Source organism: Epinephelus lanceolatus, chromosome 11, assembly GCF_041903045.1.
Source record: "Epinephelus lanceolatus isolate andai-2023 chromosome 11, ASM4190304v1, whole genome shotgun sequence".
NCBI lineage: Eukaryota > Metazoa > Chordata > Actinopteri > Perciformes > Serranidae > Epinephelus > Epinephelus lanceolatus.
The window spans coordinates 27,490,964-27,518,468 of record NC_135744.1 but is presented as its reverse complement, the minus strand read 5'-3'; the positions used below and the strand labels follow the sequence as shown (position 1 = coordinate 27,518,468).

The 27,505-nt window shown below is 41.2% G+C and overlaps 1 protein-coding gene across 1 annotated transcript; it reads left to right on the top strand.

The window, feature by feature from the left end:
* The first annotated feature begins 1,043 nt into the window (after window positions 1–1,043).
* Window positions 1,044–27,505, top strand: nectin1a (nectin cell adhesion molecule 1a). Its single transcript, XM_033638696.2, has 10 exons — window positions 1,044–1,533; window positions 13,491–13,603; window positions 18,074–18,332; window positions 19,861–19,978; window positions 20,154–20,335; window positions 20,437–20,554; window positions 20,794–20,945; window positions 21,073–21,205; window positions 21,299–21,359; window positions 26,378–27,505. The coding sequence occupies exons 1-10, from the start codon at window positions 1,482–1,484 to the stop codon at window positions 26,693–26,695; spliced, it is 1,506 nt and encodes a 501-aa protein (XP_033494587.1). The 5' UTR covers window positions 1,044–1,481; the 3' UTR covers window positions 26,696–27,505.

Sequence of the window (27,505 nt, the reverse complement as noted above, 5' to 3'; positions counted from 1 at the left end):
TTCATAAAATAAATGAATGAACTTTTCAGGCTACTGTCCGGTTCTGCCTTCCAGCTGTTGCTGCTTGTTCTCGCGATATTTCAGCCGCGCTTTGGAAAGCAGAGCTAAATGGTAAACAATTTATTTGAGCCAGAATACACTGAAGAAGAGCTTTGTGAAATTGAAGAACGGAGGAGGAGAGAGAGAGGCGCAACAGGTAGAGGACGAGAGAGGAGGAATGGCTGCTGCAAGGCTGCGTAGCTCTGGAGATTGGTGGTGTACCTGTGAATGCTGTGCCCCAGTGCCCACAGAAGAGGAATGCCTCTGTTGCAAGGAATAGGACCGGTTGCAGCCTTATTTTCAAGGTCTGGATGTGACCGAGGACGAGACCTGGAGTAGTATCTAGCTGGGCTTTATCTAGAGCTCACCATATTTCGGCCGCACTTTGGAAAGCAGAGCTAAATGTAAACAAACATGGCAGCACACCGGTAAGGTAAGACAACACGTTTACATGTCGTTTTCTATATGTTCTCTGACATTTATCCTAACGATATGAGGCGGTCTTTGTGGAAAAAAAGCTTGTTTAGTGGACTAACTTTGCACTTGAAGTATGCCCGTTCACTTACGTTTTAACAGGTCTGACGCTACCATGCACCCTGGCTGTATCTAGGCTAACGGCTAACATGCTACCTATTATTTTTATGTCACTAGTCACTTGAAACAAATTCAGGATGATAGGAGACAGATTGAAATAAACCGAAATTTCCCTTTAAATCAAGAGCAAACACTGCATGATCGTCCATTCATTCATTCATTTATTGATTTATCAATTCATTCATTGAAAAGCCAGGCAGAACAACAGATCCAAGCTCATTATTGAGAGGAGGCATCAGGTACAACAGCACAATGTGTGGTTATGTGTGGGGGACCACAGTCACCCGGCTCTAATTCCTGTAGCTCCGTCCCTGTCTGGGCCCCTAATTGCATCTATTGAGTCTGCTCATTAAAAATAGCCTTACTGCGCCTTTTTTTCCCCCTAACTGTTCACACCGGACGGCGGCTTGCTCAGCTCAGCTCAGCTCAGCCCTCACACACATTGACAGATAGATAGTAGTCGGTCGGGACTGGGGGTAGGCTATCTCGGAAATAATCTGCCCACGCGTTAAGCTGCTTTATCCCCGCCAAGCCTCAGCCGGACAGAGACTGCTGCAGCTCCGTCACCTCTCACAGGGAAGTCGGAATTAGAGTGGCAGAAAAGAAAAAGTGACACACAGGCTACGGAGTGAAGTTTGACAAATCTTTGTGAATCCCCGGGAGCGTGTGTGTGTGTGTATGTGTGTGTGTGCTCTGTTTGTCGCATACATGGAGACCTGACCGGACCCTGACAGGCAGACCTGAAGCTGAACCCGCTGCCGTGTGCTCAGTCTGGGAGGCAGGAGGCGTCAAACAAGTGCACACTGGGAATTTAACCACAGCGAGAAGCTGGCAACGGAGGTTTGGGCATGGACAGCACTGGATTTTGGATATTCCTGATGACAACTTGTGTTATTCCAGGTAGGCTGCTCTGCTTTCCTCAGCACCTGTTAAGTAATAGTGATGGGACTGTGGCGGTGTGAGTCCAGGTGACATGATTGATTTGTCTTTCAGTAAATCTATACCAATCACAAAGGAAGAGGTGCAGACACAATGGAGAGGTCGAAAAGTAAAAGGAACATGGATCATTTCAAAGTAGAAATCACAGCATCATAGATATAAATTGGATCAAATAGGTAGTTGCTTCATAACCTTCTGTACCTTGTACTCTCACGAGCATGGTAGTTTAAACATGTTTCTACTTCTGCTATTATTTTGATCAATTTGATTTTAAAACAGTATTACATGTCATTTAAGTGTTAATTAAAAGGCATATCATCACCCACATCATTTTAATCACAATTTAATATAAGAGCAAATTTTAAAATCAAACAATTGATACCAGTTTCTGAATAGCCACTCTTGATAAAGGGCTTATATGTTGTAATTTCTAAATTAATTATTAATAGTTATTTACCACAGTTTTATAATTTGTTATAAGCCATTAATGCAAACAGCTTTTGGGTTGCCAGACTGTGATGGTAGTAAGATTTTTCACATCTTTGTAACCCAGGTGTTCTTCTTGATGACTTACAACTGACCTGTGAAGGATCAATAAATGATTTATCAAGTATCACTAAAGCCATTAGTTCAAACTTATCAACCCTACATAGGGTGAACGTGATGATTTTTTTTCATTATTTTTAAGATTAAGTTAATTCTGAATATAATGAAGGCTAGGGACACTCAACCTGCTTTGACCACTTTTGCAAAATGTCAGGGGACCAGGTTAAAAACAATATATATAATATTTATCAGTATATGTAATAAATTAATTTGATGCTTGCAACCTTTCGATGTTTGCTGAGGCAAATCCAGGTCAGGTGTATACAGGGGGGTCTCTAGGATTTGAGGATATTTGGGGCTTTGTGGGGGCCTCTGTCAGGGGGGTCCAGTGGATCCTCCTGTTGCACTTTCTTTCTTTTCTTTTTTTGATAATAAGAGCACTACTTCAATTCTTTTTTATGCACTCTGGCACCTTATTTACATTCAAAACACACAAGAAGATTCCCAGCATGAATCAAGTTATTTACATTTTGAATTACAAATGGTAGATGGGCCACCCAGCATTGTATTGTGGGCCAAATCTGGCCCCTGGGCTGGAAGTTGATAAACACTGCTGTAGGTTTAAGGTCCTTTAAATATGTCATGCTGTATATTGCTCAGCATGTTAGTGGCAATTTTGCTGTATTCGATGCAACTCTGACAGGTGTAGGAGCATCAAACTTCATAAACTTTATATCCAAATGATTTAAACTAAACTCTTAAACTATGTGACTTTTACTCCTGATCAGTGCATAAGCCAAATTAGACCATTTCAGCAGCTTCTTACATCTTTCAGTCAACCCTACACAGTTGTCAAACTTGCCTTCTTTCAGCAGGTGCACTGGTGTAATCACACTAAGATGTGTCCGCCCCTGCAGATGGCATCCCCATATCTTACAGTGTGTGTGTGCATGTGTGTGTGTGTGTATGAATGGACTCACTCTTGCCTCATTGTAACAGGTGCAGCTGTGTAATCACACTAAGCTGGGGCCAAACATGCAGCCGGCATCAGTCTTGTGGCGGTGTAATAAAAAGGGGGGTGATGGTATACATATTACGTAATGACAAAAGCGATTGTGGCGGCATACGGATGTGTTTAGCTGCTGTGACATCTGCTGTGATTGCTTTTTTCACTCAGTCAGTGGTAACCCCCCCCCCCATGTGCTAGCTGAGCAGTAATTTGCTGGTGTGCATACATGTGTGTATGTGTTATTACTGATTGTGAGTCCACGCCATGTGTGGGATTGTCATGTTGAAGGACAGAGCAGTGGATTAGAGCTGCACAGGGAGCAGGAAGGGTATAACAACATGATCGCTGCCAAGTCCCTGCCTGCCGACTGTTGCTGCAGTGTGTCTGTCTTCCCCTGGCTGGTGTACACTCAGAGTCTGTCAGCCTCTGTCGGGTGCCCCAGCAGGTTGTCACAGGCAATCACTGATATGTTTTCACATGTGAGTTTGCAATCCTTCACTGCAGGAAGACACAAAAAAGGCTGACTGAGACTGACAGGCCGGCATGCTCATGAATTTTTGCATAATCCACCGTCTGCAGCTGGAACACACAGAAGCTACCCCAAAGAAATAATCCAGCACAAGCACACAGCCATTCTGTCCTCTTCCTCTTTTGTTTGTCTTTTCTTTGTGCGCCTCCCTCTCCAGAGTCAGCCTGTTTAAAGTCTTTTCCCCCTTCATTGTCTCTCAATCAATTGATCTTCCTCCACAGATATTTTATTTATTTCTCTCCATCTCCTCTCTCCCTTGGGTTTTTATTCTCCTCTCATGTCCCAAAACACAGACGCAGCAGCAGTCATCATAATCCTGTGAGCTGCCTGCTGAACACCGGCCAAGTGCACACTCCACGTTCCTACAGTGCCACAGATTACACACCCACACAAACACGCATGTGTATCCACGCGCGTGTGCACGAATCCCAATCAAAAACAAAGAGAGATTATAATCGATTTAGTGGAAAATGAGAAGAGAGAAAGTGATTTCTCATTTCTATCAGGCAGAAATCAAGAGGGACACACATGATTTGAAGTGAATGTCCAAAAGTCAGTTTCCATTGTTGGTAAAGTTTGCTGTCACACTGCAGTCTGTTAACTGCTATGTGAAATAACAGCCCAGTCACAGGTATTGCTGTGCAGTTGTATCACAAACCAGCTGAACCTCTGTCACTTTCAGGCTGCACGTAGTTATGCAATGGCGAGGTTTTACTCCGAGCATTGTGTGTGTTTTTGTGTGTGTGTCAGTCGGTCTACATTCTGCATCAGGTTTCCCTGCACTGTAAATCACAGGGCCAAAGACACAAACACAGTGTGTAATCCCCGATCAATCACAGATTTGATGGCCTAAAGATTAAACAGTTAATCCGTCCTCTTCTCTTTCTCTCACTGTGCTTTTTCATTTTCTCGTCTGTTGCAAGAGGTCAGTTTTTTAGCATCTGTGTGGCCTTCTGGTGGCTGAAGGTAGATGTGGTTTGTTCAGCACTGAAATGTTGCAGTTTAATGTGGTGATCTTTACTAACAGCACCATTGCAGATAATTATGTCCAACTCATACTTGTAAACACCTAAAATAGTGACTTGGTGCCACTGTGACAGAACAGTTGGCACTTTGATTTTCTCTCTGCTTTCTTTTTCAGTTTTCTCTTTAATTTGGCCAAACACTAACCTCTGTAAATATGCTGATCGTAATTTTTGGTTCAGGTTCCTTTTTTATCCATGAACAAAAGTTGCAGATTTAGGTTTCCCTGTTTAAAATGATCAGGAGTACATTTTAAAAGTCCAGATATCTGTTGATTTATGGCTGCTGGTTATGGGTTTTGTGTTCGACTGGTCTTTAATATTTTTAGCCATGCTAGCAGCATGACTTAATGTATGTATGGTAGTCTTCATAGGTGTGTGTGTGTGTGTGTGTGTGTGTACCACTTGGACTAAAGTATCTCAACTTTTTGACAGAATGCTGACTGAGTTTGGTGATCCCATGACTTTTCCTCTGGCTCCACGCTGAGGGTGATATTTTTGGCTTCCAGTAATTCGTCTTACAGGGATACTTTGCCAGTTTTCAACCAGGTCTGTGTCACTGCGGTGTGGTGGTCAACAATGTTAAGGCGCCCCCGGTGCCACCTAACCTGGTCTCACTCCGAAGTCGTTGAAATTTGGCACTTAGGCAGTGACTTGTGTCATTAGACACAGACAAAAAAGCCGTCCTTTAATGTCGGCATGATACACGGCAGGTCGCTGTTATAGTTTAATAGCACCTAGCCACGTCGGGGGAGATGCAGCAGGACAAGAATGAAAGTTAAGGCAGTAAACGTTATATTTCCTGTGAAAACAGAAGTGTATTTTGAAAGAAGACAATGCATGTAACAGGCAGAATGTCAACAACCACGCGCCCAGGGTACCTTGCACATCGTATCTGGACATGGACAGTCCATGACCAAACGTCAATATGTGATGACGTCAGAGTGACAATGTGATGCGCCACCAGCTCCTCCTCCTGCCGCACAATCTGGCAGATTTTTGCTTACGGCATAGTGAGAGAGTTCCTGGTGCTTCCAGTGCAATGACACAGACCTGTGACACAGGTGTCTTTGCACAGTTGATGCCACAGTTTCCTTGTTTGTGTTGAATTTAGACAATAAACTGCAGGACCAGTTGCAGAGCAACCAAAACATAGGTTTAATAAATGTCCATTTCTTTATCTTATCCAAACTGAACACACAGCTTTAAGCATGTTGCACACTGTCCACAGCCACAACCTCCACAACCACAGCAGTCAAAAACCTTTTGCCCTTCCAGGGTGCAACACCTGATGGCAACAATGTTGTTCCTACGTTTATACCCTAATACTTTGGTGTACGCATTCATGTCTCGCTTGGGATGAATTGCAGTGACTTTGGTGACGCTTTCATTTAGTGACATCATCAAGTCAAATTTTTGAATTTGACATCTTGAAAAATTGCCAACACTCCCCATCAGCCCCAGCTGCCCTTTGTGTTAGCGCTATGAGCAAACTAAGAATAATGAACATAGTGAACTTCATACAGTGGCCAGAACACTCTGTCTTGATCTCAAAGAGAATTTCTTGCTTAAAGAAAAGTTAAATTAAAAGAAGTATCATATCTTAGGTTTTTGCCCAGAAAGCCCACAGCAAAACGGGCCACTATTTCTCTGTTGAGCTCTCACGCACATGAGAAAAGGTTAAAAATGGCTCGTCACATAATGAGAATGATGAAGAAAGATGGAGGATATCCACTCAGGATACGAACAAAGAGCCCAGCAGCACGCTGTGATGCTCTTGCTGTTTTGCATGTTACACATTCAAGTGTGAAACAATATTGCTATTGTTTTGTCATGTTCCCATGGTGGTGTCTCTCCAGTGGGCTGCTGTTTATAGATATTTGTCATGAGGGCTGGTGAGGTCATTTCCCATGGTTTAAACAATAGAAGAATGTGAATGGACACAGCGGAAGAGAGGAAGGTGGGAGAGATGTGAGGCACCAACGAGATATGAAAGCGTGTGTGTGTGTGTGTGTGTGTGTGTGTGTGTGTGTGAGACAGTGAGGTAGGCTCTCTGTCTGCTCTGCCCTCACCTAAAGCCCCTAATCAGCTCAGCAGCAGAGCTCAGTGGAGGGCGGGGGTCTCTCAGTGGGATACATGTGTGTGTTTGTATTTAGAAGATAGTGTGTTGAGACAAAGAAATAGATACAGAAACAAATGAAAGGCATTTTATCATCCTGATACAAGGCAGGGTTGGTAGAAATTACAGACTGACTTGAATCTTTTCTGTATTTACTGAGCATGTTTTTATGTATGGATAGAATGGCGAGGAGCCATTAATGCACCACAGATCTTCTCCCATAGAACTCTCTTTAAAGGCATAGCTCAACATTTTTGGAAATACACTTGTTTTCTTTCTTTATTATCTGCTAATGTTGGACAAAGCCAGGCTGCCTGTTTGCAGTGATTGTGCTAAGCTAAGGTAACAGATGTTAGCTGTAACTTTAACTTCATTATATGAGAGTGGTATCAGTCTTTTCAGCACATTTCAGAAAATGTGATCAATCAGCTGTTTTAGTTATAAAAGTGTTATATTAATGTGAAAATAAAGTTTAAATCATTGCCCCCGTCCAGTTGTGGAGCTACAGACATTTCATTCTGCATCCAAATTGCTTTTTCAGTTTTTATATTGTAACCCAATTGTCTACTATGTTCATGAATTTACTTTGCATGGGCTAATATGTTTTTGAGGAAATCTAAAATGCCAGCAAGGTTAGAATTACCGGCAACATTTCATTGAAATTGATTTAGCAGTATAATGTAAAAACAAGGTGGTAAATGTTGAAAGGTCAAAGGTCAGGACAACCACTGCTCTACCCAGCCTAGTCTTGGCAAGGTGCTGGAAACATCAGTAAGTCCAAACTGGTAAAAAAAAAAAAAAAACAAGATTTTCGCACACTTACATCTGTGCAGTATTTAACTTTATTTTTGAGTTTTCGGAATACCAGACCTTCTTCAGAGCAGACGTATGCTGTGATGAAGGATGAAGTGAAATACTACATAGATGTAAGTGTGCGAAAATCTTGTTGAAAAGTCTACCATAAGTTCAGTGACATGTTTTATTTGTAATTTGACATTTTACTGGGTGATTGAGATGAATTTACACAGGTGTGATGCATTTTAATAATGCAAGTGCTTATTTGGTGTAAATATTAGATGTTTGGAGAAATTGAAGAAGGGGCTGAAGCTGATTGTCATTGTCAAAGCAAAGATTGCTAATCAGCAAATGTCGTCAAACTGAGAATTGGTAGAATGTTACAGATCTTTTTTTTTTAAATATAAGGCTGAACCTGATGAAACCAGGACTCAAATTATCACAGAAATGTCCTCGAAACAGCAAATGTTGTCTCAGATAAACTCTCAGTTTAACATGAATCACATGAAGCATTTCTCTAGCATTGTGGCACAGTCAGGGTCATACATTAACAATAGTTTCCTATGAAGCATTTAATAATAACATCAATACTGACGAAAAAGTTAAACTACTGAAGGTATTTCTTATACGTATGGAGGTTTAAAAACTGAATCTACAAGATATTTCAGCATAGGATTTTGTAACTGTGAGCTGTCCATTTGTAGAGCAGCAACCGGACTATAATGCAGATGCACTTTAATATCCTAAATGCTGTAATCTACTTCCACTGCTGGCCTTCTTCCCTCCAGACGACCTGCACACAACGGTTTATAAAAGTGGGTGTAGTGAACTCCTGCTCTAATACAAAACTATTAAACTTATTAATATAATGAAACACATGCAGCTCAGATCGTACTCGGCATCATGAGATGATGTTGGTCGTATTTTTAATGACTGATGTCAGCAGTGCAGATGGGTTTAAAAGGGCTTTCTCTACTTCCAAGCTTTTGCGTGTGTATTTTTGCATGCATAGAACATGCACAATGTACCTTATACCGGATACATTTTTGCATATTAAATGCTTTCTCTGCAGATTTATATTATAAAACCAGACCAAGCAAATGTATTAAAGTAGGGAGATAATAAATTCTGATCATCATAATGTAATTGAGGCTTTGTTTGCAAGTTTTTATCTTTCAGGGTGATGAGAAACTAGCTCAGCACTAACATGTTGGGCATTTTCTCTGTAAAAAAATGCATTTTGTGTCCTATAAATCAGTTTAAAACAAATCATAATGCATTGAAATTCATTGTGAATTACATAGCTCAATGTAACCTATGACACCAGCGAATTCATCAACATATTCTTTTAAAAGATGCAGGTTTTAGGAGACAGATCTCATATATAGTAACAGGTGAAACAAAGGTTGATGTTGTTGTGAGGGCTCTTTAAGTCTTCCACTTTACAGTACTCGTTTTAGGATTGCACATCTATAACACTGCTGGATCAAAAATGATGCGGCAGAACCACAGGTATCAACTTTTTTTTTATACTTTCCTCCTCTTTTCCCAAACCTTGGGCCTCTGTTAGGGTTAGGGTTATCCAACCTGTGCTCCTTCCCAACGTGTCAAATACCCCCAGCTTTGTCAGTGATTTCAGATTCAGACACTGACAAAAAAGGCACTTTTCATGATGGTATGATATGCCGCCAGGCAGCTTTAGTTAGTAGACAGTGTCAGTTTGAAATGTCAGCAGTAGGGCTGCCACGATTAGTCGACTAATCGATGACTAATCGACTATTAAAATAATCGGTGACTATCTTAGTAGTTGACTAATCAGTTTGAGTCATTTTTCATAGAAAAGTACTATAAAAGTACCACAAAATACTCTTACTGCAGCTTCTTACGTTCAGATATTGGCAGCTTTACACACTCTCCTGTGACAGTGAACTAAAACCCTTGGGCGTGAGTACGAAACAAGACATTAGATGATGTATTTGGGGGTTTGGGCGAGACAGACTGACATTTTTCAACATTTTAACATATTTTTCGATGAAATGATTAGTCGACTAATCGAAGAAATAATCGACAGATTAGTCAGCAATGAAAATAATCGTTAGTGGCAGCCCTAGTCAGCAGTGACAACATAATATAGGGACCTGGAAAGTCCCTATGGGGGGGTGAGAGGGTAGGTGGATGGGTCCAACAAACCCCAGACTTTTACCCAAGAGCCTGCTGATCACTTCCCCTGTGAAAACCTAACCACATGCTTTTGTTGCACAAGGAAATAAATGTAAATACAAAGTGTTTTGCCGATGTACGTTTGTTTTGAAAAAGACTGTATGCATCGAAGAACCAGAAAATGCACATTTCCTGTGAAAATGGAAGTGTACTTTGTGTGTAACAAGAGTAAATTGACACAGCGTCCTGGAAGGTCAACAACAGATACAGGAGGATACCTAGCCTCACATGTAGACATGGAAGTCCACAGACAAAGTGGGGATATTTGACAGGTTGAGATGGGAACACGTTGGGTTACGTGGCCATCACTTTAATGTAGTCATATGTCATTTTGGGACATTTTCAATTGGAGTGCAGTCTGAGGAAAAGTCATGTTACAAGTAACTTTCAGCTTACTTAAAATATTCCTGCAATACCAAGCGAGAAAACAAAACAAGAATAAGAACTGACAAGAGAGTTCAAAATTTAAAATGTCAGAAGGAAATTAGCACTGACTCCAGTGCTGTTTGACTTCATTCTGTGAAAATAAAGTTTACGTTTCTTCTTGAGAATTGGGACAAACCCTTATTATTTGGGAGGGGTCAAAGTCTTGACTTTTAAACCTTGTAACGGGCCAAAAAGTTTCACAGCAGTCGTAGTGAGTAGCCATTTTATTTTTCAAGTTGCCAAGGGCTCTCTCAATGCTGATCAAAATAGTGATTTTCAAACCATAACTCTTATTTAGTTTTGATGTATAAGGGCTATGGAGTTGACCTGTTATGGTTGAGACACACTCAATATCCATAGTGTTAAATGAGTTTATGAAAAAAATAGAAAGCTGACCAGCTATTGAGCAGCATTCCTGCTTTTTGGCAAACAGGAAGCGAGGCAGGAGTCCTTGGGATATAGCTTACTCCTTTTATGGTTGATTAAATGATGATGATGAAATCTGATGGAGCTGACAAAAATCTGAGACTTTTATGGGCTAACATTTTCATAAAAAATATTTTTTAAAACAAAGATGAATATAACAGTACATTTTGACACCGATGTTATCAGTATATAATCTTAGTTTTACATTTTTTAGGCTTTGAACAAATTTTTTAATTGTTTTAAGTTATGAATTCTTGTCTGGGACAAGAAAGCAGACCAATATTTAATAAACCATATTTATTTCATAAAAAATAATTTAAAATATATATATTTCACCCCAAAAACAATGTGTTTTTTTTTTTGTTTTTTTTTTTTGGTGGGACATGATCTGTCCCAGTTCTCAAGAGTGGGTGTTTCACAAACCTCTGAAAACTTACCACAAAAACACCTTCAGTATGTACATTATACATATGTTTTAAAAATATTTATTTGCTTCTTTTTGATAATAAATCTCAAGAGAACATATCACATTACAGTATTTCTTATATATAATCAGCCAATAATGACTGTTTGGTGAAACCTTTCCCTAGCGGCACAAGAAGAAGCTATTATTCAGCTGTTGTTTATTGTGAGCCTGCAAGAAAATACATGTTGGCACATTTCTTGAGGAAGCTCCTACACAGCTCTGACAGAAATACTAGGCTGCTGAGATTCTGTTTGTGGGTGAAAATATGACTCCTGGTTAACAAGAGGAGCTTGTCAGAGGGATGACCAGCTTTAGTTTTGACCGCTGCGCTGTCAGCCCGAGGTGTTCCTGATTGGTTGCCTCTGTGATGGAGACTAAACCAGAACACTGATGGACCGATCAATATCCCTCCATTAATAACATGGAAATATTGGACCACATGATGAACCTTGAACTGCGGCACCTCATTGTATCTGTTTTTTAAATACAATATGTCAAAAATGGAAATCACCTCTAGATATGGGTTACACTCACACTGTCATTCACTGAGAGTTGTATTCATGTAGTAAAATTTCCAGTCGCCTGGTTTGTGGCGTTAAATGTTTGAGAAAGATAAAAGTTGCCAGCCGAATGTTTGAAAAGTCTGTTTCCATAATGACATTTATTGAATGACGAACATTTTGCTGCTTTGTCACAAATACATATTACCCTGTACTTGTAGCCAGGTGTTGTGAGACTCTGACAGGAAGCCCACTCAGGAGCTTTTATTGTGTTATCAAAAGAGGAAGCCAAATAGATCTCAGGAGGAAAGAAAGAGATCACATGATCATCTCGTTTGTGAAGTTAACGTGTATGTCGGTTGTATGTTGCAGAACTTTTATTTTTGTATTACAAGTGAGAATTTACCAGATTTCAAGTAAAAGTTTCAAGGTAAGTTTTGATGAAAGTGATGATTTTTCCCCTTTAACAGAGATACTTAACTTGCTTCACTCTGCAACCCATTCTTGTTCCAAAGTCGTCAAATACATACGCTTGGTCAGTGGTTTCAGCGTCAGACACTGACGAAAAAGGCATCCTATCACAGTAGTATGATATGTTGCCGGGTAGCGTCAGTGTATAATTCTGCTGGATAACAATGTAATTTAAGGAGCTGGGAAATCTCATTAGGGCGGGCAGTGGGGTGGTGGATTGGTGCAACAAACACCGGACTTTCACCAAGGAGCCTGGTGTTCACTTCCCTTATGAATGTCGAGTCATACCATGGTGTTTTTTTCAGAAGCCTAACCATGTGCTTTTGTAGCACAAGGAAATAAACAGATTTTTTTTTTTTTTAAATAGAAAGTAGCTCTATTTCACAGTTTTTTATGCACTCTGCCACCTTATTTACATTCAATTCCAATATAAAAAATCCCTAAAAAAAATAGTAGGCTGGCTACCCTGCACTCTAACGAGCCAGATTTAAGTTTAGTATCACTGCCCTATGAATAGAAATGCACACTAGGTAATCTAGACTAATTACATTTTAAATACATAAAGTGAAACCACTTTATATTTTGAAAAACATTAAGAATGTTGTAAACATAATTTCTATTTTTTTAGTTTGGCATGTCTGGATGCATTTCTTTTATTTCTTATTTATATATAAGCTTTTATTTTTATATAGATTTGACTATAAAAATAAAATTAAAAGGATTTCGTAATGAAAAGTTATTAATGATAAAGACATTTTAATAGGAAGGATTTTCATATGTTAATCAAAGATGGCTGACATTTGAGGTACAATGATAGCTATTTAACATGAAAGGTATGTGCGTGTGCGTGCGTGTGCGTGCGTGTGCGTGCGTGTGTGTGTGCGTGCATACTGTGCAGCCAACTGTTTATGAGAAAGCGAGCAGCCATTGTCCTGAGCTGTTTTGTTCAACCATCATTGCCCTTCATCCGGCATCATTAATAACAGTTAATGTATTCGTTATGAACCACATCTACATTAAACATGATTTTACTGACAGTGTACCCGATAGACACAAGCACACACACGTGACTTATGTACACTCAGGAAGTGGGTGTAGGTGCCGTGGATTTGTTAAAAGGGATCAGTAAGTCAGTGCGAACAGTAACCAAACAAATCGTGCTTATTTATACCTCACTCTAATCCCCAACCTTTGACCTCAGCGCACCTCTCACGCTGCTGAACACTATCACCTTTGACAGCTCAGCTCTCTTGATCAGCTCAACATGCTGTGCTGACTGTGAAGTGCTCACAGTCTGCCAGTCTGATACTGCCAACGCGTGTGTATTTTGTGTGTGTGAATGCCCGGCGTGGGTGAAAGTATTTTTACGTTGTTGTGTTTCTCCTCCAGGGATACATGGGCAGACTGTGGAAATGGATGATGGGAAGTCGGGGTATGTTGGCTCAAAGGTGGATCTCCGCTGTCGGTTCATCAACAGCTCCCCGCCTGTCAAAATCTCCCAGGTACTCAGTCAATCCACCTGAGGGTTAAATCCACGAGTATGCAGATTGAAACGTAAAATACAAATAATATCATTCATATTCACAACACATTTAGCAGCGAAAGAGACTGATATTTCTCTCAGTAGATGATACAGAACAAAAACAGAGATAGTGAATGTTGAATTTACATTTTTGAGTTGGCCAAAACACAAACAAACAAACAAAGGTCATAAATCGCAATAATCAGCGTATTTTAACATGTTTAAAATCGCAATAACATTGTATCGTGACCTATGTATCTTAAAAATACTGTATCATGGGGCCTCTGGTGATTCCCACCCTGATAAATAAGCAACTATTTGCAACAGTCTTCACAGTGACTGCTATTTTAGTGCACATTACCATGTCTTACCTCAACCTGATAACTACATAACCTTAAAGAAAAAATAGGGAGTGCTGAATGGGGTTAAGACACTGTCTAGTTAATTTGAAATAAATCATGTGCTCTTCAGGAATAGGGCAAATAGTCATATAAAGATAAAAAAACAGTGACTGGCCAGCTGATTCAGTCCAAAAATGCATTTGAGCCGAAGACTAGAGAGTCCTCATCAGGGTACCCTGAGGGCCCTACGATACGATATTATTAAGATACTTCATCAAGGTACCCTGTTGAAGACTCTCTAGTTGAAAGATGCTGGTTTATCCATGAATCAATAAAGGATATCTAACTACAATCAGAGCACCTCAGATGCATTTTGGACTGCCTGCCTGCATTAGAAAATCAGAGGCTAGATTTCATATGTACTGCCGATTCTTGCTTACTTAAAGGACACATACAAAACAAAATGTCCAAATTGAAAATATAAACTTCAGGGGTGTCACAGGTACGACCCACAGGCCAGAACCGGCCTGTAAAATGGTCCAGTCTGGTGCACTGGATGACTTTGCAAACCTCATATTGATGCACCTGTGATATCTAAAGCCTCCTACAGACTGTGAGATTCTAGCAATCTTATGAGTTTAGTGCAGCTACACTGTGCGACATGGATCTAATAAACCTGGGCACGACATCAAGGGTGATGTACGCAGACCGTGCGATAACAGCACCTACTGAAACACAGGCTACGACGTATGATACAAGCTTCCCCTACTAAGTGTGCAAGGTTGCTGCACGGCTTATTACTTCTCCAACTGTGAAGCACAACATAGAGGGTCACATTATTAAATAACCTATACATTATACTGCGGTGTGTCTGTGTGTGTTTGCTAGCTTCTAGGTAGTTGCAACTCCGCTGCTATTTCTTCCCATGCTTCGTACTTAGAGTTGGAGGACACATCATAGCTACAGACAAGATTTCTGCTGCCACAGCTCCACAAGGTTTTCCTCTTTGCTGGATTCCCACACATTTCTATTTGCGCCTTTTGCCTCCATGGCGAGCTGCTATCCAGCTATTTGCTTCAGTTAGCGCCAGTGTTGGTTTTGGTTGCTATTGGTTAGTAGACACAGGTGGTAACAGCAGTCACACAGTGAGATGGTCATCCCAAATTTCTGACACTGTTAGAATTTTATCCCAGGCTGTCTTTGATCGCAAGACTGTGACCATGGCCATCCTTGAACCTCTCTCACTGTGCGACTCAGGACCACTGTTTTAGAGCCGTGACCAAAGATATCGTCACGTTTCATTCACGATGGTCATCTTTCATCTGAGACAGCCCAAAATCGCACAGTGTACTCTGGGCTTAAGAGGTGCCAGGTTTCAGGAGCAAGTTAAACAGAGAGTAGCCTGCTCTATGTAAAATGCAGTTCCGTGAAAAAAACAATGAATACTTATTGTGGACAGATGTTAAGAAATTGAACATTGTGCAAAAAAATTGCAAAATCTTTACAAAAGAATCCACATCAGACTTCTATCTTAAAACAGTATCAGTGGAACCACATTGCCAATACACTGCCAAAACTTTTGATTTGTAAATGGTTTGTAAGGCACAGGATAACTTAAAGGAGCAATAAGCGAAATCGTTTCACCGCTAGGTTCGCTGTTGTGCACTGCCTGTAGAGCAAAACAAAGTGTGTCATGAGCCACTCCTCCCTCTACCTCTGCTCTCCGACATTCCCCCCCACTTGCCTTGTCTGTGCCGTCGAGTACTGCAGCACCTCCACGGACTATCACATCCAGACGGTCCCGGTGTTTCTTCCGCAGGCTCCGCTTCACTCAGCTTCATTCAGCTGCCCGATATAACCGCTGCTTCTTCCCACATTAACCTGAATAACAAACCAGGGCTTGGTGCTCCAGTTGGATCCAAACGGAGAGCCGCTAGCTGGGAAGCTAGCGGAGGCTAACTGGCTATGTTAGCAGCTGAGTGAAGTGGAGCATAAGGAGGAAGCACCGGTTAGCCCCCGCTCTCACTGCAGGCAGATTCACTCACCACAGGGGCGAGGAAATAAAACCTAAACAGCCAACTTAGTTTAGCAGTTAGCAGTTCGGTCTCTGCTGTGTTTAGCTATTTCCCTGCTTTCCTGTTAGCGTTAGCACTACTCGGCTGCCACACTAACGCGCCAACTGAGCCGGGAGCCGGGCTCACGGTCTCACGGAGAAGAGTTGGAATGTTAGCATGGCAGCCCATTAGTGCTAACGTCCCCACGCTTCTCCGCCAGGCTCAGTGAGTCGGAGCCGAGAAGCGTGGGGATGTTAGTGTTAGCAGTAGTGGGCTGCCATGCTAACGTTCTGGGAGCCTGCTTCTCGGATCCAGCGAGCTCTAGTGTGGAGACGTTAGCGTTAGCACTAGTCGGCTGCCATGCTAATGTTCCAACTCTTCTCCGTGAGCCCATGAGCCCGCCAGGCTCATGGAGAAAAGAGGAATGTTAGCGTTAGCTCCCAGAGTTAGCACTAGAGCTACTACAGCTACTGGAGTAGCTTGCAGCTATGGAGCGCTTCTACCAGCTCTTCTAGTCACTGAGCCTCGCCTCCATTTCAGCAAATATATTACATTTATTACAGGTACCATCATCATTGAAGTAGGCAGGGGAATAGCTAAACACAGCCGCCAGGCTGCCCGCCGGGCTACATTTTACAATGCTAATTGCAAATGTTAGCTGGGCTGCCAGGCTACTCACCTAACACAACCGAAACGCCTGACTCATTGCTGGGACTGAGCCGCTAATAACTCAAGCTCTGGACATTAACCAATGCTACGATTGTAACATTAAATTTAATTGAATCGACATAGCGACATGTGCTTAACGTTACTGTAACACTAATTAAAACAGACATTTGACTTTATGTTGTACCTGTCCAGGAGAAGAAGAGCTAGTTCTGAGTCAGATTGTAGCCCCTTTAGCTCTTGCAGTGCTCTCCACCTTGGAAATGCAAGGCCAATGTTAATCCGAGTTCTGTCCCTTTCTTTATCCGACAACTTTTTCGCTAACAACCGTTGTTTCTTTAGAGGTAATGTCGGATCCTGGTCGTCTTCAGGTGGACGTTCTGCTCTCTGCCATTTCATTTCGAAAATACGCGCTGCCATTGCTCACTGGCTGTAGCCTTTTATAGGGAGGGAGGGCCAAGGGCTCCGAGAGGAGGAGGAGGAGGAGGAGGAGGTGGGGGGGGGGGGGGGGGGGGGGCAGGATTCACATGAACGTACATGAACGTGCAGCCGGACCTTGATGAATGAATGATGAATGATGAATTTCGCTTATTGCTCCTTTAAACTGCTTCCTCTATAGCCTTCACTTTAGCTCAATGTGTTGATGCCAATATTGCTGCACAGGAGAGAAAACCTATGGGAAAATGCATGTGTAATGACATGCGTGTGAGAAGACTGACTGGATGTGGAAAAACTGAGACATATCTTTGCACTAATTTTTTCTTATTTGTAAATGGTTATTGATAAACATTTTCAAAATGTACTTGTACTTCTTTATACTAAAAGAAAGGAAAACATGGAGGTGTTGTTAGTTATAGATTATAATGCAATGGTTTTACTGGTCTAGCCCACTGAGATCACATTGAGCTGTGTGTGGCTCATGAATTTAAATGAGTTTGACACCCATGCTCTAAAACAATCAGTTTTTCTTTTAAAATCAATGCCCGGGACATTCCAGCAGCATTTCAGCCTGTTCCAGCCAATTAGCAATATTTTTTATTATTGGCTTCTGTTTCCAACAGACTGATTTCCCACTGTCCAGGAAGCAATTTTCATTTCAGCGAGGCATTACCACCTAACAGAAAATGAATGCAGGCTTGTGAGCTGATTTTCATCCCATAATGTAATGAAGGAAACTACTGGCTGCCAGTGTTGTAGGAAATCAATTTAAGAACCTGTGGTTTGCCTCAGAAAATGGCAATTAATAATGTAAAACAGTAAATGGGCTAAAACCACTGCCCACTCAATATTACTCGATTAATATCATCACTCAGATGTCTGTCGTTCATTTCAGAGCTCTTCTACACTTCACCTAATCAGTGTTTTCCTCTATCCTTCTGTCTCAATAAGGTGACATGGCAGAAGCTGGTGAATGGCACTAAGCAGAACGTGGCGATCGCCAATCCCTCCCTGGGTGTGTCCGTGGCCCCACCCTACAGGGACCGTGTCACCTTCAAGAATGCAGCAGTGAGGCGCCGGACTCCAACTTTAGAGGACACCACCATCACCTTCTCCTCCCTCCGCCTTTCCGATGAGTCCACCTACATTTGTGAATACACCACATTCCCTGCAGGGAACCGAGAAAACACTGTAAACCTCACCGTCTATGGTAAGACACAGTGGTGACGATCTGATTCTCAGGTAAAATACAGGTTGATAGTCAGTGTCACATATAGAGGAGGATGGTAAATGTAGAGACACATAATCTGACGTTAAAGCAAACTTAAATTTCAGCTTTGTATGGATCAAACAAACAAGATATAAACTTTCAATCAGTGAGTTTGTGGTGCTTATAAGCATTTTTTTTTTTTTACCTCTGGGCAGAACCAGGCTAGCAGTTTCCCCATTTCCAGTCCACTGCCAAACCAAGATAACTGTCCTGATTCTAGCTTTATTAAAGTTAAATACATAAGAGTGGCATTGACCTTTTCATCTAACTCTAAAGCAAATAAGTTTATTTCCAAAAATGACTCACAGTCCTTTTGAGGATGACACATAGTTACAGTGGTAGTCCTCACTGATCAAGCACCATTCTCGTTTTTTAATTAAACTACTGTTTCCAAGGTCAAGAATGAACTGTCATACACAAAAAAAATTATGTACAGTTAAATGAATGCAGAAATATTTTGAATTCAAAGTTGACATGAGATTAAAAATGCCTTTTTAACACGTTCAGATCACATCCCTGGACATTTTGTGCACCTGTTCGACAATATATGCCAAAAAATTACAACAAAAACAGTTTCTTCAGTGTTGTTTTTTAAGAATTTAATAGGTATTTCACCCTTTTTGTTTTCAACTTTAAGTCCTAGTTGCATGGGATGAACATTACCTGTAGATCATAAATGATGAAGTGATATTTTGTAAAATTTCCAGGGCACCAGCTTGTTTTTAGAAAATGGTGTTGCCATGCCAATTTTGTAAAACAGAGCCTGATGGGTGATCTCAATCAGGAGACAGAAGAATGAAATAAAGATAAAGTTTAATGCAGAATATGAGTGCATATCTGAATGCAGATTATTTGTGCTGGTAAGATTCTACAAAAGTCTGTAGCACTTGGACACCGGAGGGAGATTATTTGTGATCGTGGAACATCTGAATGGCAGCAAGATAAATTCCCCCATGGAGTGTAGGAAGTGATGGAGGTGGCTGATGACAAGGTTGATGACTGATGAGGCAAAATGAGGCTGCATCCGACAAGACTAGGCGGTAATGGGGAGGTGCATGGCTGCAGCATGAAAAGACTGTGGGCAGTAAAAAACACTAATTAAAATGAGGAAAGTAAGACGATAGGCTGACAGACAAAGTGTGTCACTGTGCTATTGGTTAATTGCGAATCAGCTGTAGAAAAGCTGATGACTCGATTCACAGCCCCAGGCAATGACACCTAGAGATAGTGAGCATGTGTGCAAGGAGTGAATGGCAGGGTGAGGAAGAAAGTTACAGCCTAAGCTTAAAAAAGTAGTGTCCTCCTCACTGAACTTTGGCTAAAGCTTCATTTGTTAATTAGGTGAGTGCTATTCATATATACTGTGGTGTCAAAGTTAAAGATCTTACCTGCCAGCACCTTGATCAGGCTGTCATAAATTCAACATTATAATATATTATCATGCTTGTGTTTGTTATAATTCCCTCAGTTCGTCCAACAACTCAGATGAGTCTGTCCACGCCGACACTGGTGGCTCGATCATCTAATCTGAAGACACCGGTGGCCACTTGCATCTCTGCCAATGGAAAACCACCTGGTACAATCAGGTGTGTGTGTTAATGTGTTCCTTAGTGGATGACTTGGAGTGTTTTACAACAGCATGTTCGCTGAGCTTGTTTGGTGACGATGCCACCCTATTTGTTTAAAACCCACTGGACTATGAATCAGCCTACACTGATGTATCCTAGTGTCGTGACCATGATTCCTTGTCGATGTGAGCAGGTGGGAGACAAGGGTGCCGGGAGAAGTGTCCACCCGAGAGTACAGGAACTCAGACGGGACCTTCACTGTTCAGAGCGACTACATTTTGGTGCCCAGCAGAGAAACGCACAAGGAGACGCTGACGTGCGTCACCTCTTACAACGAGGAGGTCTTCACTGACAGTGTCACCCTCGATATTCAGTGTAAGTCATTTCCACACCAAGCAATAAGCTCATAACCACACAGGTAAAAAACTACTCCAAGCTCATTGTCTGCTATATGTATTTGTTTGTGTTGGTACCAGATGAGCCAGATGTGTCGGTGGATGGGTATGATGGAAACTGGTACCTGAACCGAGAGAACGTCCAGCTGAGCTGCCAAGCTGATGCCAACCCGGCCGTCTCTCTGTATCAGTGGAGAGTGTGAGTACAACTCTGTTAGTCTGTGTTTGACTTAAACTGACTGTCAGTGTGAGACCACCTTATTACAATGGATCAATCAGGCTGTGACGTGTCTGGCCAAATTGTGAATAATTTGGAGAGTCTATTCTCGAAAGCAACTTTCACTATTTCTTCAATTAGGTGGACAAAATGTTGATTACAGAGACTCTTAGTTTCACTACTTGTGTGCACTTGTAGTTAATGTTCATTATTTTCTGCAGGATTAACGGCACCATACCAAGCAATGCTGAGATCCAAGACAACGTCCTGACCCTGAAAGGGCCAGTCACGTATGACCTGCAAGGCACTTATGTGTGTGATGCAACCAACAGCATTGGGACACGATCGGCCTCTGTGGAGGTCAGCATTATAGGTACGTTTACCTGGAGTCTGTGGTCACTGGATTTCACACTTTCTCTACCCCCAAAGTTTCTGTGAACATGAAAAGTGTATTTATTGTTGTGTGTGTGTGTGTGTGTGTGTGTGTGTTTTCTCTGTAGAAAAGCCTCTACCGCAGATCGCAACAGGTGATGTTATCAGCGTAATCGCCTTATTACTGGCTGCTGGAGTGCTCATGGGCATCACCATCACAGTCCTGGTGCTCAAAATAAGAAGTAGAAAAGATGACTCCTCGTACGTAAACAGTCTGTCATTCCTCAGTTGTCCCAGCATGCTTTGTGTCCTCTTTAACCATCTCATTGTCTAACTTTTATTCTCTGTGATCAGAAATGACTCTCCATCCAGAAGACTGTCCCAACCAATAAGGAAAAGACCAGATGACATCCAGGTAACCTTTGTGTTGTGATTGTTTTTTTTATCACATGTTCATAGAGTTGTGGGTGTGCCTGTGAAGATTTAGAGGCATTTTGTAAAATTGCAGTGGCACTACCTACCTGGTATTGCTGAACTGCAACTGAGTTTAGAAGTAATGCTACTACTAGGCTGGCTGAGGCAGTAAAGCGAGATTTATACTTGTGCGTCAGCTCTGTTCAGAGCCTAGGTCGTAGCCTAGGCATGTGGGCTATGCTGTTGTGAGCATTTATACTTGTGCGGTGGTGTGTCTGTGTCCCTCTGCAATTAAAACACTAGTCGGCGGCAGGGTTTCTGTGAAGTGTTGTAAAGTTTAGTTGATTCAAAGCACACATTAAACATGGCAAAACAGCAACAATTTCAACCACAAGAACACAAATCGGCTTCACTATAACTCACAGCACTTGTCTTTTGCTGGACACATTTTCCCCACAAATACATGCTAATGTTTTTAGCACAAGACCATAGCATTTTACTTTGTGTAAATTAGCCTAGCGACAAGCAGAGATTTCCTCTGCTCGTATAAAGCCAGGATAAATCACACACGATACATTAATAAAAAGACAGGAGGTCTGCATCGCTGTGATGTGTAGTAACATTTCTGGGGACATGCATGTCAGGCTACAGCGTCAGTTCAACGCAGAAGTATACATCCCACATAAGCCGTACAATCTGACAGCAATGCAGTCACCGGGTAGCTGATAATAATAACACATAATGCTACTATTACAGAAAACAGGAGCATCTATCTATACAAATTTTATTTATCTTCACGCTTCATCATGTGTACCATCATGTGAGTGTAATTAACACTGATGAATATTGGCCTCCCGTTCACTTCCATTCAGTGCAAGCAGAGGGGTGTATAAACATTTGCTTCTGATGGAAAAGCAAATTTGCATCTTCTCACTGAGTGGAGTTCAACTTTGGTGAACTTTGACTGGTAAAGCTGCAGTCGCAAGCAATAGCAATGAAGTATGTGTGGAGGAGACACTGATAGTTGCCGTGTTTAACCAGCGGATACAGTATAATATTGGCAAACTGCCCCACATGAGAGATACTCCCTCACTGGCAGTGAGTCGGGAGAGAAGCATGGTACATGAGAAAATTGAAAATGTACCATTAACATCATATTTCTCTGAATTTATGAACAAGCTAGCTTTTCTTGTCCATTACATCAGGCACTGCCTACATTTAGCACTAATATCGCCTCAGCAGGTGATAGTCACCGGCCAGCATTCGCCCTTTTTCACATCCACTAACGCAGACCGGTCACCTGTCACATAGTGAGGAAGTTCACTCACATAACATGACGTCATTGATAGCAATAAGATCAACCCCACCCTCTCTTTGTTCCTTACTAAAAAATTTTCCTTGCAGCTTCATGAATAGCTCTCAAAAGGAAGCTCTTAGTAAGGACCTTTCAGTGCCATTTACAAGGACTCCAAGTGATAAGATCATTTGTGATTACCGCCCCAGACGATATATTTAGTACATATAGTGTGTTCTGCTGTGTTTGGTGATATTTAAGTAGCTTTAGTAAGATTTAAATATAATTTAATGTTAACCTTTTGATAATCTAAACTCCTGTCTGATATTTCAACATTTTGTGTCCTGCCAACGTATTCATATTTTTGCAAAGGTTGTGTATTTATAAAGAAAAAAATGCTCTTTAATGTCTTAAGATGCAGAGTAAATATCAAATGCTAAAGTGTTTTCAAACATTCTGGCTGATGAGACCTCTGATTAGAGCCGTGCTGCATTATGTGAGGTCACCAAACTCCTGATACTTATGGTGCGTTCCAGGCAGGCTTTTGAACTCATAAGTCACGACTTCAAGTCACAAGTTACGACTTTATAGCGTTCCAGGAAAGTTACGGCAAATTGCCAGTTACTTCCTGTTTAACGTTGAACATGGCGAACCGTATGTTTGTGTGTCCCCAATATTTCTATCGCCAAAGGTGCCTGCTCCTTGCTCATTTGAGCGAAACGGAGGAGGAAAACAGCACACAAGGTCACAGATGCTATTATACTTTTTATTTTACGTTATCTGTGTGTTTGGAAACGTATTTTGTATTGATTATTCTTGCACTGGAAACCAGCTGTTAGAGCGGCTGCCAATAATGCGTTAACATTAGGGTTATTTTATGTCTATTTCTCACCATGTATCACCTGCATCAACACCGCATCCATAGGGCTGCCATTGTTATTTAGAGGAGTAAGGTAATTGGTTTAGAGGGCTGTGTGACGTCAGAAAGCGTAACTGGGAGTACATCGATCTGGTACGAGTTCACGGGTGGTAAGTTACGGGTTTGACTGCCGTTCCAGTGCACTTTCACGGGTTGCAGGTTGTGAAAACACGAGTTACGGATTGCCTGGAACACACTATTAAAGGCCTCACAGAAAAACATTTTGACATGTCACAGTGGAAAAAGCAGTGTGGATAATAAAATCAATGATGGCTGAATTCCATTTAGCTGCTTCAGTTTCAGGATTTTGCTGTCATGCATACTGTTTTATTAGCACAGTGCCATGACTTACTAGGACACCTGATCGTTAACGTCATTAATTACACCTGTGCTTTCCCTGCTATGGCAAGTTAAAATGCAAACAAGGCCCATTGTAAGTGAACAATAAAGGTGTAAAGCACTCATTAAAACTTGACTAAACAAATACAACAAGTGCACAAATATGATCAGAGGATTTTCTTTGTCTTATATGACTACAAATAGGTTCAGAATATTAGTAACACTTGAGTATTTTTAGTGATATTTGGCTTTTTTATTGCCACTGTGAGAAATATCTACAAAAGTTTTAAAGGCACCACACACGTACACAGATGCTTCAATAGTCTGGCTGATTAGACTTCTGCTCAGGTTTTGGGTCAGTAACAGTGATAAAGATGTAATTTGTCCTGCCCTATCTAAAGAGCGAGGGAGAATCCAATCGAAGACAATCCTCACTCTGCATAACCTGTGCGTTTATCACAGCACTTGCAGCAAGATTCTCTGCAGCTCTTATTGGAGATCAGCCCTGATTTATGTAGACACACAGAACTCTCTGGCTATCGTTACTCTGTTCTTTATGTGGAAGCTCTGCACTATGTTCTGTATGAGAATGAATGTATTTAAGGGCTCAGTCATAACAGCATTTTGTAACTGCAAAATGTTTACCAAAATCACACTTACACTTTAATGTAATCATATGAATCTGTGTGATCAGAGGATTTCTTTATGGAGGTCTTTGCATTAATGTGAACTTGTGATGGCAGCCAGTTCAAAACTGTCTGAACTAAAGGTGGGTGATATGCCCAAAATCTTCTATCACTATATGTTATTTTGTGCCAAGTTAATGGTACTTCATGACACAGTAATTGTTCTGTAAATTCAATTAAGTAATGGTTTAAAATAACCTGTACTTAACCATTTTTGATTATATTTTTCTTTTATTTCGAACTTTCATTCATACAAAACCAAACTGCCTCACATGAGACGACACTTCAGATAAAACAACAGGCTCGAGACAGTAAAACTAAACTGCTTTTAAAATGAAAGCTTTAAGGTTCTGAGACCAATCATTTCTGTATTTACAACTTCATTCACCTCCTCCATGTCTGCGGAAATCACAATACCTTGCGAGGCAGCTGGATTCACAAGATGACGCAAGAATTCAAAGAATTCAAAACACCTGCTAACATGTGGCTTTTGTATGTAATGGGAAAGGTTACAATCAGCATTCAAACCAAAATGACTCTGCAGTAGTCATGGGTATTTATTGGCTGTGGCACAGGAGTGATAGTGTGAAAGAAAGACTGAAGAAGTACGAGATAAATAAAAATAAGTAACCACCATAACACTGTAACTGGCCTCCATGCTGCTTTCCACTGTTCACTAACCTATTTTCTGGTTGGCCGTGAAGTAGAACGTGACACAGAAGTTGAAAAAACAGAAAGGCATGCTTGTTTACTGCAGAGCCACGTACATGGTTCAATTTTACTGACAATAGAGTGCTCCAGTGATCTTTTCCTGTAGGCTGACGTGGAAGTTAGCATTGCTCTGGTTCCCTTGTCAAAAATCTGTGGGATTCTGTGAGAAACAAGCGTTTATGATTCTTGCATGTTTTGATCAGCAAAATAATTGTCACAAATAAACACCACTTTTATGATTATTGAAGTCTAAATGCAATTGCCATAAGAAAAAACTAACGTTAGGCTATAAACAATCTATACTAAGGTGGCGTGACTGAACATTGCCACTATAGCATGGCTGTAAAGCTATGTTTGGTGTGATGATGTTCTGTAGTTTAATTTAGTAACCCCCTTTTGTAAGACGTAAAAGTTTCAAAATTCACGCGTGGAGTAATTACTGGTGTATTTTATGTCATAGAACAAAACATAAATGTCTCTTTGGCGTGTGTTAACCACAGACCTTATCTCAGGCATCTAACCAAAAACCCATTCAAAAAAATCATTGACACCAAGACCAGGGAACTGGGAGTGGCAAAGTGCTAACTAATTTCAGGGTTTTAGGACTCATTCCTCGGGCACTCTATGAGAAAGGAGTCTCTAGCCTGTTTCTAGCCTATTTCCCGTGTTTAAAAAACCTGCATACACATGTTAATTCGGTGGAAAAAGGGTATAATTTGCTACATAGCCTGCCCCTAATAGCTCCCCTGGTAGAAACTGTATTGCCAAATCTCTTCCAGTGGACATATTTTAACTGTATATAGCGTCATATCTCCCAACCCTTGTTTTAACAATGCTGACCTTTAATATAACAGAGAGAGGCGGGCCCACTCATTAAAACATGGGTGTGGGCCCGCCTCTCTCTGTTCTCTTTGTCAGAAGGTCAGAAACTTTACAGGGTACCTTTAAGTACATACTAGATGTACTGTGTGCATGCATGTACAGTATATCCAGTACACACCAGTTGTAGAGTAGGTGTATTGTTTCTAATTCTGACACATCTTCAATATGCGTCTGTCATTTCTCCACAGCACTCGGGACGGTTTTATGAAGAGCTTCCAAACACAGCGGACTACGTGAGCTACAGACTGGCCTGTAACAAGGAGGACTACCCGGAGCCGTACTCCCCTCCCATCAAGCCTCCTCTGTCATTTCTGCCCCACCACCCCTACCACTCCTCACAACCAACCACTGCAACCAGCAGCAGCAGTGGCACCAACACGCCAAAAAACACCTTCTCTCCTCCGTCACACACCACGGCCATCTTTAAATACCCCTCGGTACCGGGCATTTCTTCTCCTCCCCCGGGAGTGGCGGCATACACTTTTCCCAAAGAGCAGTACGTCTGAATAGACATTTTGTCACAAACTCAAACCTCTCAAGCGAGCTCGGATGAAACAACCCGATATGAACTCCAACCTTTCCTCACTGGAGGCTGGGAAAATGTGGTTAACCCTGGACTAGCAGGCAGTGTCCTTACACTGCTTGCAACATTGTGTTTGGCTCTGGAGGTCAAAGGACAATGCAGCTTTTGTTGTTGGACTTGGAACTCCAATTTTGAAACATTTTTCCCTTTTGTCCGCTCTGTTATTGTGTTATCTATTCTTTGAAAAGGGAAGATTGTTGAACCGTGTTTCAGATGTTTAGCTAGAGGAAGGTCAAGTTAAAGATGATTTGACTGTCATGTTAAAACTTTATATTGCATGGATGTATTACATTTGATTGGAAAATATTCCAAACTAACTGGACAGGATTATCTCTTGATGTCCGATGTTGTTGACCCTATCTTCTATGGTATCATTTTGTAAAAAAAAAAAAAAAGGAGAAAACAAAAAATTATTTCCTGCTGTATCTCTAATGCCCACTCTCTTTATCCTGCATCATACACTAACAATCCCTTTACTGAGGAACAGCAGACCTCACCTTTTGGTTTTACCTCCTGCTCATCTGTAATACTTTTACTGTGCTTGTATTTTGTATCGTTTATGTTTTTCTCGCAAAGAAAATAATTTTAAAGCGTTTTTATTTACTGAAGACATTTTGTTGATATATGAAATTGATGTTTTTATTCGTGATATCTGTGGATTTTAGTATTCATTGACACTGGTTGTTGGATGAGCCTTGAATTTTTAGCATTTAAATAAAAATGATTATATAAA

Excerpts from the sequence above, each read along its gene's own strand:
- nectin1a (XM_033638696.2), top strand. The coding sequence starts at position 1,482 with ATGGACAGCACTGGATTTTGGATATTCCTGATGACAACTTGTGTTATT. Across the intron at positions 20,555-20,793 it reads TCTCTGTATCAGTGGAGAGT|GATTAACGGCACCATACCAA; the intron begins GTGAGTACAACT and ends TATTTTCTGCAG. Across the intron at positions 20,946-21,072 it reads TGTGGAGGTCAGCATTATAG|AAAAGCCTCTACCGCAGATC; the intron begins GTACGTTTACCT and ends TTTTCTCTGTAG.